Raw genomic sequence first — 20,268 nt, 5'->3', positions numbered from 1 at the left:
GATGTGTACTCGGAAAAAAATGAACATGTTAAGGCCATCAATGCACATAAAAATTACAAAATTAATGAGATAATACATATTCGTACATAAAGTTTTTGGCATGGATGTGCACACCATAAATTTAGAATAATGAATAGCATCCCATTACTTAGGATTTCTTAAGTAAATTTAACAGATCGAGCTGGACTGAACGAAGATAACAAACATGTGAGTACCAAAGAAGGCCAATTCCAAGCTGCGACCTATAGATGGAGAGATTCTTGATGATTGCATAGTGTATAGGCAGTCGGTCAAGAGTTTGATTTACTTTAGCATCTCTAGATTGGATATTAAATTTGCATTACATGATGTGAGTCAGTTGACGACTGCATTAACATCAGTACATCTAGTAGCTATCATTCAATAAATTAAGAATGCAATGCACTGTGTTATTCTTCTCATCAACTTCATCATTAGAGTTGAGATTTGGAGGCTCTCGTATAGATAGACACTCTATTACTCGCTTTTATATTTATCATGGGGACTCACTGGTTTCTTGCAAGAATAAGTAGCAAAGAATTGCATTGTCTACTACAGAAGCAGAATACAGGGTCATGATACAGTCTATTGTATGGATTATTTGGCTTCACTGGTTTCTTGAGGATATGAGATGGAAATCAATGGGAGTGTTTGACTTATGAGTACACCAAACACATTGATATAGATTGTCACTTCACTAGAGAAGAATACTTGAATGGGACCATGTACTTGACATACATTGGTTCAGCCCAACAAACCGTGGATATGATCACAAAGAGTTTGTCTACTTCTTAGTTTTATACATTTCTCCACAAGCTTTAGATGATATTCTAAACCTCATATGAAGCTTGAGGGAGAGTGTAGAAATACACTGTATCATAGTGCTTGTGCAATATTTGTATAGTCTACTTAGGGATATTGCTGCAATTTTTTGCTTATGTAGAATAGTGATGTCCTTTGTCTGCCCCCCCTTTTTGTGTATAATATAGTTAAATGTACAGGGACATTTTGGACATAGATTTTATCCTTTAGAGGGATCAACCCTAATCAAATATGATGTAACCCTAATGCTGAATAGAATATGCAATTTCTTTTTGCTATCATTGAGTTCTTTCCCTCCCCATTCATATAGGATCATGCTAATATAATATATATTAAGTGGTTGGAGGGTTATGATTCTTTTGCCACGCTATATAGAACCTTCAAGGCAGAAAAAGATACAATGCACATGCTATCCCACAATCTCTACTATGAAAACAAATGAAAAACCATAGATAAAAAACTACCCTAATGGGTTAAAATCTAGAACAAAGAACAGTCTCTAATTGAAACAACAAGACAACTACATCCATATATTTTAAAACCTACGAGATGCTTGCCTTTCATGGAAATTCAAAAAACAAGGACCTCCGAAACTAAGGATGTAATCTAGTTGATTTACAGCAAACTGATCTGTATTTCTAGCAGAAAGAAATAAAAGGGGTAGAAAGTTTAAGTGCCTATGGGTTAACAGTAACAGAAAATTACTAATTCCACTTACCCTCAGATTGTTCTTTTTTAGGAACTGCTCTGTACAGTCTGGACCCCATAGAAGACCAATGCCTCTCTCTTTATTTGGTGAAAGGCCTGAGCTCGTTGATGGATCTGACCATAATACATCACCAGGAATCAAGTTCAGACCCTCCCAAGGAGGATCAAGAACCGTTCTCCTTGCCCTAGATAATTCCTCGATACTACCAAGGGTCAGGGACTTAAGATTAACATTAGAAATTATTTTACGTCCCTTCTTTGACTTTGCCCTCTTTGAAGAATCAAATCCAATGCTGCGGAACAGACCTCCATGAGAGGTATATACACTGCCAGCTATGAGAGAAGCCAAAGGGAGGCCTTCAAAGCATCCCAAACATTTTCTGTATACATGTTTCCCCTGGTCACCATACTTAGCCATTACCTCTTTCTCAAAGCCATAGACTGATGTGCAATATTTAGACTCATGATTACCACGAAGAAGGAATACCCTTAGGGGTAAAAGAATCTGCATACATCAACAGAAACAAAAATGTCAATAGAGACACACACAAAAGGATATAACATGAGCAATGGAGTCACCAATGCATCAATAATTCAATAAAAGCATTCAAACTCCAAAGGGCTCTGCAAAATTTAAAGTGAAGCAAGCAAGCAATATTGTTAAAAACGCTCCTCAATGCGCAAAAGGCGTGCCTCGCCTTGAGGCAAGGCCCTTTGTGCCTTCAGGCGCTAGCCTAAGGCATAAATGCCCTGAGGCGTACGCCTCATATGCTATGAGGTGTGCGCCTCAGGGCGAGGCATGCCTCAAGCATGAGGCACGCGCCTCATATATATCGGGTCAAATGGGGGCTTTTGACCCAATTTTGGAGGTAAATAGAGGAGGCCCCGATGGCTACCCTCGTCTCTCTGCTCTCCCTATCCTTGCTCTCTTGTCTCTGCTCTATCGCCTCTCTTTTTTGCAGTCTCTCTGCCAAAAAGAAGAAGAAGAAGAAAAAGAGGCCAAGAGGTACTCTCTCTCTCTCATTAAAAAGAAAATGCACACCTTGATGTTCCTCATATATTCTATAATATATATGCTTTGGTGCTAAGGTGACTTGTAAGTTTGTAACACATCATTGTAATGTTGGGTAGTTGTTGCCCCTTTTGCATTAATGAAAGGAACATACCCTGATTGTATCCCACATACCCTTAAAGATTTTTTTTATTTATTTGTAATTTTATATATTTTTATAGTTTTTTTTTTCAGTTTTCAAAACAAAAAATTTGAGGCTTACGCTTTACGCCTCGCCTCTTTTCACAACATTGCAAGCAAGTATATCTTATCCAATTTAGTTGTGAGTTATATCTCTAATATTAACTCCGCATAGTACATACACTACCTAATGAGTAGTCCAGATGGTCATCCCATGACATGATAATGAAAATCTTCAACATTCCAATGCCTTGACATGGATCAAAGAAAAGGATAAATGAAAAACTAGCTCATCACAAAGTATTAGAAAAATCCATGTTCTTGTCAACAGAACTCCTGTATTTTGTAAGTATGGTATGCCTATTAGGGCATCTTTAGTTTTTCTCGTCTTTATTGCTTAGGGTTACTATTTTTTCTCTTTTTGTTCTTTATGCATTCACTAAAATATTCATTCATTTTTAAGAGACTTTCTTCATCCACGTGGCATCATTTCTCAATGTTTTTGAACTCCTTGAAATGTTAGCAAAGATTAACCATCAGAGTTTTTGTATCGTACATATCCAACATCCATCACAAGGGTAACAAATTTCATGTTTGGGTCCCATTTTGAATCCACAACCCTATTCATTCCCATCTGTTTTTGAGAAAAACAATGACTGAGAAAATATTTTTTTTATAAAAGGGCAGTTTTAACAGAACTAAACATGAAAAATTGAAGTAATATTCAAACCTATTCATTATTATCACCCTTTATATTTTGGACTTTAGAGGGTTTACATGATCTTGGGAAGAACATGCATTCAGATTCCTGAGAGTTTTTCAAAAGAGGCCTTTTGAATTTGCTCATTATCATTGGTGCCCAAGTATATAGTCCTTGCATCATTTATGATGAGAATGCTATTTAGAGGATGCATGCTTGTTCTTTTTTGTCCAATTGAAGGAGATTTAGGAATTCAGCAGGTGGCAGTAAGCATCTTGTGTACTCTGTTTGAACAAAAATAGGCCCAGAAACATGCGTTTAGAAGATGGCATTAGAGTGGCATCTTTGATCCTAGATAGGCGGATGTTTCTTATTCAGTACAAGGCAAACTTGGGAGCATGGAAAAAGTGGGGCTGATCACATAATCAAACTCTTTAAATTAGCAGTTCCTTGATGGTAGCATGTCGTTGCTAGAATCTCGAATTGATGAAAAGCTCAGTTTCAGAAACATTACAGCCAAAGGGTACAAGCTGACTAGAAGCATTCCACAAACAAAAGATAAGGTGACGTAAAAACTCCCTCAAACACAATTGTAGACCACATCTTAGTTGTCAAAAGCGGCAACTAGGCGCCGCCTAGGCGGGATAGCGCAAAGCCACTGCCTAGACTTATGGGTCTAGGCAAAAAGGCTCTGTTTTCCCGTCTAGGCTGCAGGGACATGGTTGTCATTTTTTTTACTCCTTTCAGTCTTGTTCTTCCTCTTGCCTCATACGCTTTTTTTCTTCTTCTTCTTCTTCTTCTTTTCTTTTTCTTTTTTACCTTTTTATTATTTTTTTTCCTTCCTCTTCCTTTCACCTCTCCACCTTCTTCTCTTTTTCTTCCTCTTCCTTTTCTTCTTCCTTTTTTTCTTCTTCTTCTTTTTTCTTCCTTTCTCCCCTTTTCTTTTTTTTCTTTTTCCCTTTTCTTTTTTCCTTCTTATTTTTTTCTTTTTTCTTCTTCTTGCGCCTCTCACCCCTCCACTCTTCTTTTTTTCTTCCTCTTCTTCTTTTCCTTACTTTCTCCCAACCCACTTTTTTTCCTTTTTTTATTTTTGTTCTTTACATGTATGCTTGTGTTTTTCACATATATACAATGTTTTTTCAGTGCACACGCACACACATGTGTGTGTGTGTGTGTGTTTATGTTCAATGTTATACGATTTTATGAATTTTGTGATATGTTACACTGAATTACACACTTCATTCATAGTTACAACAATATGTTTGTTATTAAATTTAATTATTTATTGTAATATTTTTGTTTTTCTTGATGTTTTATTTTTTTAGTCTAGCCTAGGCTCCGACTAGCACTTTTGGCAACAAAGGACCACATGGGCTAATAAATTGCAAATGATGACTAACTCCAAGAAAATGCCTAAAGACTAACAAATGCTGACATGGGATGAACAGCTCAATGGCAATCCTCTATTATGTAATGCTTTACAACTGTTGATGGATCTGCTCCAACAGCACATCAGAAACTGATCAAATTTTGCCCTGCCAAGGACTGGTAATCTTTGGGATGAGAAGTGAGCCTTCACTAAAGTGGTAACAAACTAATTCTATCTGGCCTTTAAATGATACCAATGCAATAGAGGACAAACTGGCCTCTTCTCGCTTTATTAATTTGGACCTTACTTTAGTATTGAAAAAGATGAGTAAAGAAGCACTTTCATCGGTTCTCTTGGAGCAAACTTTGCAAGATGTTTCTGCCAGAACGAACAAGCCATGGAGTGGGAAAATGTGATTATCCAGAAAATAAAGCTTCCTTGGCGAAGAAAAGAAGAAATTAGAGGTCTTATCGTGAACAATCTAAAGAAGGCCAGCAGGAGGACTTGCATACCAACTTGACCATAACCAACATCAGCATTGCTAAGTAACACTTATAGAGGCCATAACCAGCATCATGAGTAGAAAAGGAAAATACAGACAGAAATAGGAAATGATCGCTCCTACAGACAACTCAAGATTGCAGAAAATTATAAGCCAAGTCACCCCAATGCAAGAGTTCAAGCAAAGTGGAGGGGATATGACATATCCTCACTTCTGTGAGAGCCCTAACCAGACAGAACTGTTCACAGGTCCAGCATTTTACTGCTCTAGATTTCTAAAGTTCTCAAACTGAGAGCTACAGTGTAACCAGACTTCTTTTGTTATGGTCACCGACTGCTAAAATGGTAACTAAAGTTATTAATTAAAGTCCCACATCACAAGATTAACAACTTGGTCCTTGATTTCTTTCCAATTTGACACTAGTAACTCTTCCTTGTTAATCTTCATACAGCACTGAAATGGAACACTCTCTCTTCTTCAATCCACAACAGGAATTCGAAATAAGAAATAGCACAAGAGCAAATGTTGAGGAAGAATCAATGCTCATACAGATCTAATTAGGTAACAAGATTCCCCCCAGCAATGTTAGCTAGGGAAGAATAACCTCTCTGTACATCACCATACAAATCTGCAAAATAGTCCAATCCACTGCATGATAAGTACCATTTCTACATTATTGCCACACTACCTCCCAACAGAACTCTAGAATTCGGACATTTCTCCACCTTGTCATCCCTGCTCACTAACTCCCATCTCTCAAACAATAAACAACCACATAAATTCAACAACTCGATCATGCTTTCTGTTCCAGACAAGGTAACATCATCCAAATTTCGAGTATGCTAATTCAAGTATTCAAGAAGCTACTTTGCCTGCATCTCTAATTCCAAACAAAAGCTGCATTCAACCAATAGACAAATAAGCATCTCTTAAGACCTAAGCATCTCTCTCTCTCTCTCTCTCTCTCTCTCTCTCTCTCTCTCTCTCTCTCTCTCTCTCTCTCTCTCTCTCTCTCTCTCTCTCTCATTTCCGTCAAATTCCGGTTCTGGTTCATAAAATCTTGGTGGATGTTTATGCGATCCTGTGTATGCATCTTAGTGATCTCCCGCTCCCTCGTGCTGACGCTCCTCCTCTTTTGCCAGCTGCTCCTGAGTGAGCCCGTTTTGTCTGTCTGATGTTTTTTTCTCTTCTGCTTTCTTTTATTTGCTTTGGCTTTTGCTCTTGTTCAACATTTTGTTGATCTTTATGAGTGGTAATGTTCTCTCTCTCTCTCTTATATATATATAACCAACGATTAAGATGAAAAAAAAAACGTGAAAAAACAAACATCACATTTCAAGATCAACTAACAACCAAATAAACAAATAAAAAGAAAACCAATTATGAACACAGAGTACAAGAAAATAAGAAAATATAGAAAAGAATGGGATTTGTTTCTTCACACTTGCCTTCCACGCCAACAGAAGCAAGAAAACCTCCAAACCCCAAGCGCCCCTGTCAACGTAATCGCCATTGAAGACGTAGTACCGATCGTCGGAAGGCGGCCCCGCCTCCCGCAGAAGAAAGAGGAGGTCGTGCAGCTGCCCGTGGACATCGCCGACGACCACTACCCCGCGATCGCTACCGCCGTCGGAGGCGATGTCGATCCTCACGCAGTTGGGCTCGGCATGGAGGATCTTCGACGCCGTCAAGACGATCCGGTCGAGGACGGGGACCGGGAGGACGGAGGGGAAGTCGGAGGGGGCCATGTTCCTGGAGGACCACTCCAGGATGAGGGAGAAATTCTCGACCCACTCTAGGGTTAGGGCGCCATCGGACGGCCATGAGAGGGGGGTCTGGACCGGTCGACTCTGGGCGGTGGCGGTCGGACTCGGAGGGCGGAGCTCCGCCGGCTCCGACGAGCCTTCCGTTGTGCACATCCCGTCCTCGTTTTTTCCCCTTTTTTCTTCTTTGGATTCTTCTCAAATTCTACCTTTAATTTCGTATGTTTCGTTTTTCTTAAAGTTTGAAATTTGGATGACCGCGCTTTTGTGTATTTGTAAAGCTACTTTTTTAAAGGTTGAAATTGAATTTAAATCAGGCAAACCCAACCCAAGAAAGAAACCTCTCTCTCTATTCCCACAAATCTAGTGAGGAAGAAACTAGAAAGGAAGAAGGCAACGAAGTTGTTTTTGTGTGACGATGAGGACGGGGATTGGTAGTTGGATGGATTGGAGCGTGTCATAGTATGGATAGGGCTGTCAATGGGTCCGGTTTGTATCGGATACCCAACTCAGCCTGAACCCGAATTCTCCGGTATGAACATGAAAAGTGCCAAACTGAATATACTCGGGTTGACCCGAACCCGACCTAAGCAATATGCGGGCTGGGTTTGAGTCATGATTTTTGTCGGGTACTCGACCCAACTCTAGTATTTTATTTATATTTTTAATAAAAATAAGTTTCTAAATTTATGAGTGTTCAGATTTGAAAATCTATTTTTATGACCCGAACCAAAAAATCCAATAAAACGTCCATTGAAGAGGTTTGTAAGGGCTTTTCATTAAGGAGGTTTTATTTGTATCCTTGCACCCCTCTGTTCAGGCTCAACTTGTTTACAACAAAAGAGCTGCTCTTGCCGGCTATACAAACTGATCACTTAAGAGTTGGTGAAGAGCCAAACTAAGCTGAGTCAGCGGCTGCTTGGCTTGTTTACCAGCTCCATGAAAGTGTGGATATCGATGTCCTCCTTTGTGCACAATGAAGTGGGGGATCCCTGAGGATGATATGGGCTGGGTTCACAAACTCTCAAAGCAATCGGGTGTATCATGGCCCATGTAGTCATGGTGATACTTCATGAACCAACTTGTGCGACCACCCATACACACAACAGCTTAGCCCTAATGGGTCACCTTTTACTAAGCCTATGACTCATAATATTACAGATACCTCAAAAGGTCCTTTATTTTGGAGTTATAGGTGAAGGTCACTTGCCACTTAAATCTCTCAAGAGTTTTCTAAATATGTTGCAAGGACAAAACAGCATGGTTATTATACCTTACAACTACTTCAAAGTTCAAACTCTTTTTTTTTGTTTCTTTTTGGTATTTACACGGAGAGACCTAGCTGCGTTGGCTCCGCCTACCATACTTACGACCACTGTCTTGACAACGTAAAACTCACTAACTTGAGTCTTAATTGGGTCTTCTTATTTATTACCATACTCGGACCTTATAGGGTTTGGTATGGGTTGGCTCTAGGGATGACAATGGACTGGAGTGGATGCGGGCGGACAAGGTCTCCACCCCTGGCCCAACTCAAAATTCTATCATCCATCACCGCCTTTATCTTTGCACGGGTTTTGATTTTAACGTCCATCCCCGCCTCCATCCCAGTTTCATGTCCTCCATTCTCGGTCCAAATGGGGCGAAGTGGGATGAGACTCCGCTTTCCTTGATCCACTGCTTTCCCTAAAGGAGGAGGTTGAACTGTGTCGAAGGGTATTTTAATTATTTTACTAATGGAGATAGGTGACAGGGCATAGGATCGCATAAGTCCATCCCCGCATCTATCCCTGCATGAGTTTTTATTTATCCCCCATTCCTACATCCATCCCAGGTCCAAACGACACAAGGTGGGGTGGGACCCCGTTTTCCCCTGGTCCACTGCCATCCCTATTCGGGTCCCCGTAAACTCGACCCATTGACACCTCTACACATGAGGGGACTCTATATCATAGTGACAAATATCACGAGATTTATGAAAATCTCATGATAATATCGCGAGAAATTGCCTGAAAGTTTAAAACTCTATTTCTTGTAAGATTTTCAAATATCGTGAGATTTATTAAAAAAACATAAACATCATAATTTAAATATGATATTTATGTTTTAAACGGCTATTTATTGCAATTTAAACGTGATATTAATAAATTTTATTAATACTTTCTTATAAAAAATCCTTTATATATTTTTAATTTATTTTTTATTGCCAAGATTTTGCCCAAAAAAATGTGAGATTTATGGATTTTTTTTCAATTTCTAGCGAGTTTTTGAAAAACGAGAATTTGACGATAAAAACTTTTGTCACTATGCTCTATATATCATTTTAAACGCTATAATGATAAGGTGTCTGTGGTCGCCACACTTAGAAACGTGCTTGCAATCGATACCTTAAAGTAAAAAAAGATAATATGGTAATTTACACACGACTACCAATAGTTTAGCACTGGCAAACCCTATTTGAGAATAAGTTTTCTATTTTGTGAGAATTTTATAATTTAAGAAAGAGTAGGCGTGTTTTTGTAAATTGTTTTTTACAAATAAAAAAAAGATCGGGAACGCGGGGCCAGGCGTCGTCTCCGTGGAATCCCATCATCCGTCTTCGAGCATCATCTTCTACAACGAGCGTCGTCCGTCGCTGGGAGGTGAGTCTCTCTCTCTGCGCTAGGGTTCCAAGGAACCCAGAGAGTCTCGCTCTCTTTCTCTCTCATCTCTCTCTGCTATAGGGTTTAAAGAAACACAGAGAGGAAGGATTGGAGGGAGAGAGTCTCGATCTGACTCTTCCCTCTCTATGCTCCAGGGTTTGAAGAAAGCCAGAGAGGAAGAAACGGAGGGAGAGAGGGATCTGACATTAGATATTGGAACAGGGGAAAGGTAACCTTCTACTTTCCTCCTGCCCATCCACAGGGAAGGTTTTTTCTCTTCCTCCTCTTCTTCATCGTCGTTCTCTGCTCTTTTTCAGGTATCTCTGACAAGTCTCTCAATGGAGTCGAGAAACGGGGCCACCTATCCTTCCGATGTCGAACACTTTCACCTCTCAGACAACCTAGAATCACAGAGCCAAGTTTCTGAGAAGGTTGCTGATGACCCACTTGAAACTAAGGAAGAAAACCTCGAACAAGTGCTCTCCAGGCACAAGTATTCTTACAATTGCTCTTCATATTTCCCTATTCACAGTTCACACATCTATATTCATCACATTGTGAGCCTTTCTGGAAGTATGTTCATGTTTATGCTCTGTTGGTTCCCATCTTATAATACGTTTATCTATCATCGTATCATGTTTCTTCACATCTATTTTTTTTTGCAGTATACCAACATAGTGCCATTTGGATTTCCCTTTCACTTTTTCTCTCCAACATGGTCGTTTGCTTGTGCTTTCTTTTGGTTGATTGTAGTTTGAGGAATAACATCAAAGGTTCTCTGTTTTTTCCTTTTCTTGTTTTATTGTTGGTTGGTTGCGGCATTGCACTTTCACAATTGAGTTATTATTTCTGATTGTGGGTATTGATGCCTATCCGAACATGTTTGAAGAAGGTGCTTTTTTATTTTGGTATGTGTTGCTGGATAAGTTGATATCTGGGGTGTCTTTGACAAGAAAACATAGCGCAATTTTCAGATGTTACATACGCGTATTTCACCGAATAAGGAATAAGATATACTTTATGGCATCGAACAAGCTGAACAAACATTTTTCAGTTCCATATAAAGCTAGACGAAGGGTGAACAGCCAAAGGGATTTATTGTGCCGGTTGTGAGCTTCATGAAGGGTGTTGTTTGGTGTGGCTTGCATAATTTTTTATCATTTAAGGATACTTGATCCTGTCCTTCATTGTTAAATCTCAAATAGCTTTGCTACCATGTATAAATCACTTGAAGTCCAACAGCTATTTTCTGCCACAACTGTTGTGAAAATACAATGATTTGTAATCAATGCAAGCAAAGAACTTGATGAATATGAAAAGAAAAATGATCTAAGACCATGTTATAAGTGCAGGAAAGATATCATGGTTTCTATTCTTATATGAGCATAACTTCATGATACGAGAAAATAATGCATCTCGATTGTTTATGTTAGTTAGATTTGTTATATGAAAATGCTAATTCTTTTATTGCAATCTTCTTGATGCCCTACTTTTACATTTAGTTTTCTTACTGGATGTATCTAATGTGTTTGGCAAGCTGCTCTAGAGGTAAAAAGGTCAGGGCTCATGGCAGGTACCAAAGTTAACTTGGGAAAGTATTGTCATTGACTCATTGCTTGGGCATGCGTTTATTCTCTTGCAATTTTTTGTTATTTTTGCTGAGATTTTCTTTCCTCTTTTGCTAATGGAAAAGGACAATGTTCCTATTTTATTGCTAAACCTTTGTCTTCTATTGTTTGGGTATTTTGATGAACCAACATGCTAAGAACAATGGGATATGCTTGAAATGAAATGAGGATCTTCCAAACACGAACTAAGATCCGTAAGAAAGAGTGTCTTAAAAGGACACTTAAGCATAACCCTTAAAAGGGTATAAAAGGAAACAAATATATATATATATATATATATATATATATATATATATATATATATATATATATATATATATATATATATATATATTCTTTATTGAAGCTGGACAACCTAATGCTTAAGAAGCATTGGAATTATTTTACAAGAGGGGCTGCACCCTTATATATACAAGCTTGAAAAAGGGAAGAAGAGGAGAGCTCTTAAGGAGCTCTCCTTGTAGCCGTTGGAATGGTCAAACGGTTAGAAATGTAACCGTTGGACCATTCCAATAGTTACCTTTCTAGTTAAGTTCCAAGTGGAACTTAACTAGATAAGGTTAGTCTAGTTCTATTAGAACTAGACACTAAAAAATACAAAAATAAATACAGAAAATACAATTAAATTACAAAAAAATATAGATATAATAATAATATTTATATTATTATTATATCTATATGTTTTACATTTTAACACTCCCCCTCAAACTTACGGTACAATGAGCGAAAGTTTGTCTAAGAGAAAGTGAAAACGAGGAGCAGTGAGAGGCTTTGTAAAGAAATCTGCTAACTGATATTCTCAAGTAACATATGGCAGATCAATTGTCCCATGTAGATATTCCTCTCTGACGTAGTGACAATCCATTTCGATGTGTTTGGTGCGTTCGTGGAATGTTCTGTTACTTGCAATGTAGATCATACTTTTGTTGTCACAACACATTTGTGAAGCTTTTGCTGCTTTAGCTCCCATGTCAGCAAGCTGATGTCGAAGCCAAACTACTTTCATGGTCGTGGTTGCCATGACTCTGTATTCAGCTTCAGTGGATGATAGAGAGACCTTATGCTGCCTTTTGCACCTCCACGAGATTAATGATTCACCTAAGAAGACACAAAAACCAGTGGTTGTGTCTGTTATTGGGATCACCTCCCCAATCAACATCAGTATATGCAATTAAATCAAGAGAGGAGCAGGAAGACAAGAAAAGTCCCCGTGAAAGAGAGGATTGGATGTATCTGATAATACGCATGACTGCTCCCATATGAACAGAGGTGGGAGCGTGCTGAAACTGACTTGCTGTGTCAACAACATGTGCTATGTCTAGTCTGATAATGTATAGATAGGAAAGTGCTTCGACAAGCTGTCTGTAAGGGGTATGATCTGCAAGAAGTTCTCCATCATCAATCTTCATTTTAACATTGACAACTTCTGGAGTGTCTACTTTCTTGTCATTAGTAATACCAGACCTGAAAACAATGTCAAGAACAAATTTAGTTTGTGACAATAAGTATCCTCTAGGAGAATAGACAACTTCAATGCCTAAAAAATATCTCAATAAGCCTAAACCAGTCATTTTAAAGTGAGATTTAAGAAGTGTTTTGATCGTTTCAACTCCCTATTTATCGCTTTCGGTGATGATCATATCATCCACATAGAGAAGAAGCACAACGATTCCTGTATTAGAATTCTTAATAAACAAAGCAGTGTGAGTTAAACAAAATTGAAACCCAATATCAATCATATCACGACTAAACTTATCATACCAAGCTTTTGGTGCTTGTTTAACTCCATAAAGAGCTTTTTCTAAGCGAAGGACTTTACCCTTAGGAATATTGAAACCTGAAGGGGGTTCTATGTATACTTCTTCAACTAGCTTTGCATTTAGAAATGCATTTTTGACATTCATTTGGAAGATGGACCATTTTTTGATGGAGGCTAAGGTAATTAAGGTTCTGACTGTTGTCACGCGAGCCACAGGGGCAAATGTTTCTTCATAATCAATGCCATATTCTTGGGCATGCCCTTTGGCTACTAATCGGGCTTTATATCTTTCAAGAGTGCCATCACTTTTAGTTTTAATTTTATAAACCCAACGACATCCTATAGTTTTCTTGACTGGAGGAAGATCTTGAATATTCCATGTAGAAGCCTTTTCGAGTGCATCTAATTCAGCTTTCATGGTTTCTATCCATTTGACATCATTTTTTGCTTGAAAATATGTAGGTTCTTCATATGAGTGAATTAATGCAATGACTGCCCTATACGTAGGTGAAAAGGACTCGTATGACACAAACTTTTCTGGAGGCCTCGAGACTCGGGATGACCGTCTAGTTGGAATGTCAGAATATCTTTTAAGTGCAGTTTGAAGATTAGGCTCTCGTCGCCTGGAATACTGTATACTAGTGTCTCTATGAACTTCTTCATTGTCAACATTATGATCAAGATCAATAATTCCTTGATCATTATCAAAGTTATAGTCAAGATCATATTCATCAGATTTTGATGTCAGATCTAACAAAAAAGAGTACTCAGTGACTTACTTTGGTTTTTTCAAAATCAAAGAAGCTATCTTTTTTTGAGAAAGGAAACATTTCTAGACACATATAATCTATTATTTTTGAAGTCAAAACACCTATAACCTTTTTGATTTTCAGCATACCCTAAAAAGGCACAGGAAATCGCACAAGGAGAAAGTTTATCATTTTTGTCGGTAAATATGAAACACTTGCATTCAAATATTCTCAGTCGAGTAATCTAGAGAAACGTTCATAAGTTTTTCAATGAATTATATTTTGCAAAGAATAAGATGACATCCTATTAATTAGATATGTGACAGTTAAGGCAACTTCTACCCAAAAATCTTTCGGGACTTGATTTGCTATTAATAAAGTCCTAGTAGTTTCCACAATATGACTATGTTTATGTTCTGCCAGCCCATTTTGTTGAGGTGTGTATGGACATGACCTTTGATGTGTGATGCCATGTAAATTAAGATAATTTTTAAAATTTGTGGATAAAAATTCTCTCCCCGAATCCATGCAAAAAATAATAATATCATTTTGAAACTTGTTTTTAACCATATTATGAAATGTTTGAAAGTATGAAAATACTTCAGACTTATGTTTAAGAAAGTAAATCCATGTATGTAAGAAAAAATCATCGACAAAAAATAACGTAATAAACAAGTCCTCCTTTAGAAATTACTGGTGTAGGACCCCAAACATTCGAGTGTACTAATTCAAGTGGTCTTGAAGAGATAAAAGTTCTGTTCTGAAATGGTAATCTTTTCATTTTGCCAAGAATACAATCTTTACAATCAAATGATTCAAAGCTACAAAATTTCCCTAGATTTGAAAATTGTTGGATTTTGGCTATATGTGGATGACCAAGACTTTTATGCCATAGTTCCAACTCAATTTTCTGAATGTTATGGCAAAAGGCATTCTTCGGCATTTCCAAAAAATCCATGTAATAGAGTCCTCCTTCTCTATGGCCTTCCTCAATCAGCTTTCCTGACTGGCGATCCTGAACCCAGGAACCATGAGAAGAAAATGAAATATTACATCCATAATCAGATATTTGAGATACAGATAAAATATTTAAATTTAATTTAGGAACTTCTGGGATAAAAAAATTCTTAGTTTTATGAATTTTTTTAAAATTTTCTATTCCTTCTATTTCAAGAGAAGTTCCATCAGCTGTAAAAACTTTTGACACACTTGTTTTATTTTTAACACATTCGGATAGACTTTGATTATTTGAGGTCATATGGAAAGAATCACCAGATTCAAGGAGCCAAGGAAAGTTACCTGAATCGAAAAAAGATGAGGCAGCTGCGCCAGTTGAAGCTTCAGATGAAGAGGAGGCTCCTTTGATGGGAGGTTGGAGAATCTCCATTAATTGAGCCATGAAAACTGATGCATCCTGATCTTTGTGCTTCGATCCAGCTATCAAGTTTCTTTTCTCTTTCAGCTCCTTAAGCTTGGGACAATGTGGCCTGTAGTGTCCAGGTTCATGACAATGATGGCAAATAACATTTTTCTTGTCATAGTCACCATTTTGTCGGTTAAAATGAGGAGGTTTATAAGATCGTACATGATTCCTCGGTCTAGATACAACTAGCATAAAATCATCTTCAGTCTTTGGAGTATTTTTCTTGATTCTGTTTTCCTTCATAGTTAATTCCTCTATAGTATCGACAATAGAGAAAACTTTTCCCCGATGAAGAAGGGCCCACTTAGTCGACTCGAATTCTGGTCTTAGACCATTTACAAATTGATAAAAGTGCTCCATGTCAAGTTGCTTTTGTCGGAGCTCAATGTCCTCGGGACGATGCCATTTTGGCTCTAAAATAGACAATTCATCTCAAAGTTCCGATAGTTCATTATAGTATTCACGTATAGTTTTATCACCTTGGGTCATTGATCTCACTCTTTATTGAAAATTGCACACATGTGCAATATCTTTTAGGAAATACATATTCTTGAGATATTCTCATGCCTTATCGGCATGCTCAAACTTGGCTAGACTAGAGCATTTCTTTATGTCAACACTACTAATTAGCGATGACATAATTTTAACTTGCGCTATTCGCCGTTCCTTCCAACTTTTTTCAAAGTTGGCTAAGGCTTTGCTTTTCTCCTTTTCGGTTAAGAGAATTTCTTTATCACCTTCCATTTTTTGTGAAGACAAGTTTAGGTTCCGAATCAGAACCATCTACTATGCCCCATAATCCTTTTCTCTGTATGTAATACTTCATTATTGAAGCCCACATTACATAATTTGTGTCGCTTAGCTTCATGGGTATGATGGTGATTTTATCTTGATCATCCATCTATTACAAAGGTGATAAAAGGAGAAAGGAAAAGAAATAAAGATGAAGAGAGGGTAAAAGAGAACAAACACAAGATTTTGATGCAACGAGCCTTCCTCTTTTCTCCTTCTTTCAAAGGGAGCTTCAAAGAACCCAACCAAGGTGATAAAACACCTTTGTCAGCTTGGCACGAAAAACGAGGCAAGAAATTCTCACGACGTAGGATGAACCTTGCTTTGATACCATGAAATGAGGATCTTCCAAACACGAACTAAGATCCGTAAGAAAGAGTGTCTTAAAAGGACACTTAAGCATAACCCTTAAAAGGGTATAAAAGGAAACCAAAAAGAATAAAATATATTCTTTATTGAAGCTGGAGAACCTAATGCTCAAGAAGCATTGGAATTATTTTACAAGAGGGGCTGCACCCCTATATATACAAGTTTGAAAAAGGAAAGAAGAGGAGAGCTCTCCTTGTAGCCGTTGTCCAACGTTAGAAATGTAACCGTTGGACCATTCCAACAGTTACCTTTCTAGTTAAGTTCCAAGTGGAACTTAACTAGATAAGGTTAGTCTAGTTCTATTAGAACTAGACACTAAAAAATACAAAAATAAATACAGAAAAATAAAATAAAATTACAGAAAAATATAGATATAATAATAATATTTATATTATTATTATATCTATATGTTCTACATTTTAACAATGCTGGCATATCTTACTGGATAAGTGGGAACATTTCAATGTCTTAAAGATCCATTATTGTCTTTTTCATCACAAATTCATAAGTTTTTAGTATCGTCTTATCATGATAAATTCATAGTTTTTCTCTTAAGTTGATAAGAACTGGAGGAAGAGTGCGCTAATATTTCAAAACTTTACCTACAAAGACACATTTTTGAGATGGTTGTTGTAGTGGCAGAATTATTGGGAGAGGAAATAAAATTGTGAACTTGTGAAGCAATGTGAGAAATGGAAACAAAAAGCAAGGGTTTTAAGGCGTCAGTGAAGAGGAAAGTAAAATTGTGAAGCAATATGAGAAATCACAAATGGAAGCGAGAAGCAAGGGTTTATTAGGTTTATGCAATGCGAGAAGCTGGAAGTGTCTTAAGAAAATGCTTAGGATGACTAGGTAGTTATTTTTTTGTCTTTGGAATATTCTTATGCATTAAAAATGTTCTTTTTAGTTTTTGTTATATAGTAATAGAGTTAGTCTATTATACATAAACTAGTTATAAATGGGGCAAGACAACGGGCTGAGAGGTTCATGGGTAGCTCATGGCCCGGCCCGTATAGGTCGAGCCTGGGCTTAGTTTTTGGAAAAAGGCCTGACCCTAACCAAGCTTAAACCCGACGAAATCTCGGGTGGGGCTGGGCCAGCCCGCGGCTAACGGACTGGCCGGTGGGCTTTAGCCTTTATATATATATAATAGGGTCAAGTATGTGATTCAAAAAATGTATTCATCTTGGATCTAATTTTTTTTTGTATTTTCCAATTTTTCACTAAAGAAACATATGCATTCAAGGAAATAAATGTAAGGTGACTTGTAACTCGACCCTATCCGACCCGAATTAAACCCATGGGCCAAACGGGCAGGCCATGGGCTTTGTAGTAGACCTGGGCCCGACCCGGTAAGTCAGCGGGTCATGCTTGACCAGGCTCGGCCCATCAACATCCCGGTCAAACCCATCCACTAACCGGGCTGGGCCAGCTTGGCCTGCTGGTTGTCCAGTCCTAGTTATAATGATGAAAATGAGTATGGATATCTGAATTTTAGAAAACTATTTTATTTACTAATGCAACAATTAAGATTGTAAAAAGCTTATCAAAACTTGGTTCGACTGGGCCCAAGATAAGATGCGTATCGATCTTATGATAATGCAAAAAATTAATTTTTTAATAAAAAAGCAAAACTTTCTAAAAAAAAAAAAATCTAAACAGTTAATAATGTAAGAAACAATGACATTAACTACAAACCTGATCTTAATATCACATATCAAACAATTATGAACTACATAAAATATCGAAATTCAAGATAATATACTATATGTGTATGAAATTATGCATATTTCACAAGAAAAATGCAAATTACGAAGTAGAATGTAGTGCAACAAAACTATTCTGACAAGTCAAAAGATACATTAAATGATTGAATAGTGCATGTTTACATAAGCAAAAAGAAAATCACAAACTACACAAAGTGTTTTTCAATACTTAAAATTTTATAATGTTTTTTATTCTTTTACCTCTAAGCTTAAAACTAGTACTAAAGTACTATGGTAACTAAACTAATCCACCAAGATCTTCCTTTTTGGAAGGTTTGGTTTGTACCACTGTCACTGATATCGATGATATTTTGAAAATATCACGAGAAATACTAATATTTTAAGGTAACCAATATTAAGGGTAATATATTGCGATATTTTCAAAATATCGCCAGAAGACAATATCGTGATATTTTTGGGAAAAACTCTTTTTTTATTTATTTTAAGTCTGCATTTCCTGTTTTTTGTTTCTTTTATATTTTAAAACCTTTAAAACACATTTCTTTATATTTTTGGAAGAAAACAATTCAAAACTTATTTTTTTCTTAGTTTTTTTGTTATTTATCTTCTTTTTAAGTTTTTAAACTCCCGAGATTTATTAACTTTTGAAAATCTCTCTGAGAAATACCCTCGTCAAGAAATTACCTTTAACGATAAAGGTGACTATGGTTTGTACATAAAAGGGTTGGGGGATAGCAAATGTCAGACAAAGAATAATGAGTGAAAAGCAATTGGCTGGGAGAGAGAGAGACCTCCCACCATAGTTTGCAATCCTTCCGACTGAATGGAATTAAGGACTTGTGCCAGCCTTTGCCAACCCGATGGACTTGTGAAGTGGCATGATAAAAGAATTCATTCCATAATTGAGATTGAGGCAGGAAGGCCTTGGTCTCCACTGGTTGGCCACATTGTATAATGACTTCAACAAATCAAGATTTTCTCAACTAGTTGAGACTTTGGCTATGAATGACAAATGCATCGTAACCTGGTGCTATTGACTGATGCTGTCTATGTCTATAGCACAAGGGAAGGGTATTGATGAAAAATGTAATGAAATAGTGGAAAATACAAAAACAATTCCACTAAGGGCTTTACAAGATTACAATCACAAAAGTGCATAGGCACAAACCAATGCCATTAAGGGCTTACAAGTTCTCAATCACAATGTGCATAACATTAAGTGCACAAAACAAGGGGCAACGACACAAGCACTAAGTGCATATAAAACATTAAGGAACTAAATAGAAAAACACAAAATGTAAAAGATATTCATCTTTATTGAGCATAAATGCTTAAGAGAAGCATTAACACATGAGGGGGGAACAAAGCCCCTTTATATACACATTACAAGAGAGAGAGACCAAATGGGAGCTCCCAATAGAGTCGTATATTTATGACTGTTGGAGCGCATCCAACGACTCTATGGTCAAAAGACCATATATCCCTTTCTTAAAAGGAAAAATTACAAAAAAGAAAAAATAAATAGAAAAGGGAAAAACTATTCCTAATGAACCGTCTCTATTACATGAGAAAAATAACAAAAATACCCCTAGAAGATATTTACCTATATATATATATATACTCCTCCTCAAACTTATGATGTGATATACCAAAAGTTTAGAAATACAACAAAGAATCAATGGGAAGGATCTAAGTCATTAAATGCCTTTATTGGTGATCATTCCCAAACACATGCATTGACTATCTCCATCTTCACGACATGATGCATCAAAGATGTCCTTTCTTAATCTATCACATCTTTAAGATCCTGAAGAGAGAACCAAAATCTTTCAACTACACAAGAAAAATATCTTGCTCAATAGTTATAAAGTTTTAAAACCAATATATTTTAGAACATGAATATAATTTTCAAACAAAGTAGTAATAATTTTTAGAAACATTAGATAATCATTAAGAAAGACAAGATGGGTATTCCTCAAGGATGGATTTTTATGAAATCGAACCATAATTATAAAATCAACATATTTTTCAAGAAAGCATAACATTGACCATAAGAAAATTAGATCATTAAAGAACATATGATTCATTAAGAAGAGATAAATAAT

General features: G+C 37.0%; 2 protein-coding genes across 2 annotated transcripts in view; one reads left to right on the top strand and one right to left on the bottom strand.

The window, feature by feature from the left end:
* Nucleotides 1-7,246, bottom strand: part of LOC149830430 (serine/threonine-protein phosphatase 7-like) — a 41,605-nt gene extending 34,359 nt beyond the window's left edge. The window contains exons 1-2 of the mRNA XM_090015811.1: nucleotides 6,760-7,246; nucleotides 1,559-2,053 (exon numbers count right to left, since the gene is read on the bottom strand). Coding sequence (XP_089871937.1) covers nucleotides 1,559-2,053; nucleotides 6,760-7,230 — 966 coding nt within the window. The 5' untranslated portion in view covers nucleotides 7,231-7,246. The remainder of the gene's footprint in view (nucleotides 1-1,558; nucleotides 2,054-6,759) is intronic.
* A 2,426-nt stretch (nucleotides 7,247-9,672) lies between these two features.
* LOC149830429 (OVARIAN TUMOR DOMAIN-containing deubiquitinating enzyme 5-like) overlaps nucleotides 9,673-20,268 on the top strand; it is a 28,498-nt gene continuing 17,902 nt past the window's right edge. The window contains exons 1-3 of the mRNA XM_090015810.1: nucleotides 9,673-9,716; nucleotides 9,872-9,945; nucleotides 10,034-10,209. Coding sequence (XP_089871936.1) covers nucleotides 10,055-10,209 — 155 coding nt within the window. The 5' untranslated portion in view covers nucleotides 9,673-9,716; nucleotides 9,872-9,945; nucleotides 10,034-10,054. The remainder of the gene's footprint in view (nucleotides 9,717-9,871; nucleotides 9,946-10,033; nucleotides 10,210-20,268) is intronic.

This window comes from Nuphar pumila, chromosome 8 (genome assembly GCF_984573655.1).
Source record: "Nuphar pumila chromosome 8, dmNupPumi1.hap1.1, whole genome shotgun sequence".
In the NCBI taxonomy this organism is placed as follows: domain Eukaryota; kingdom Viridiplantae; phylum Streptophyta; class Magnoliopsida; order Nymphaeales; family Nymphaeaceae; genus Nuphar; species Nuphar pumila.
This window is presented reverse-complemented; position numbering and strand designations above follow the sequence as displayed.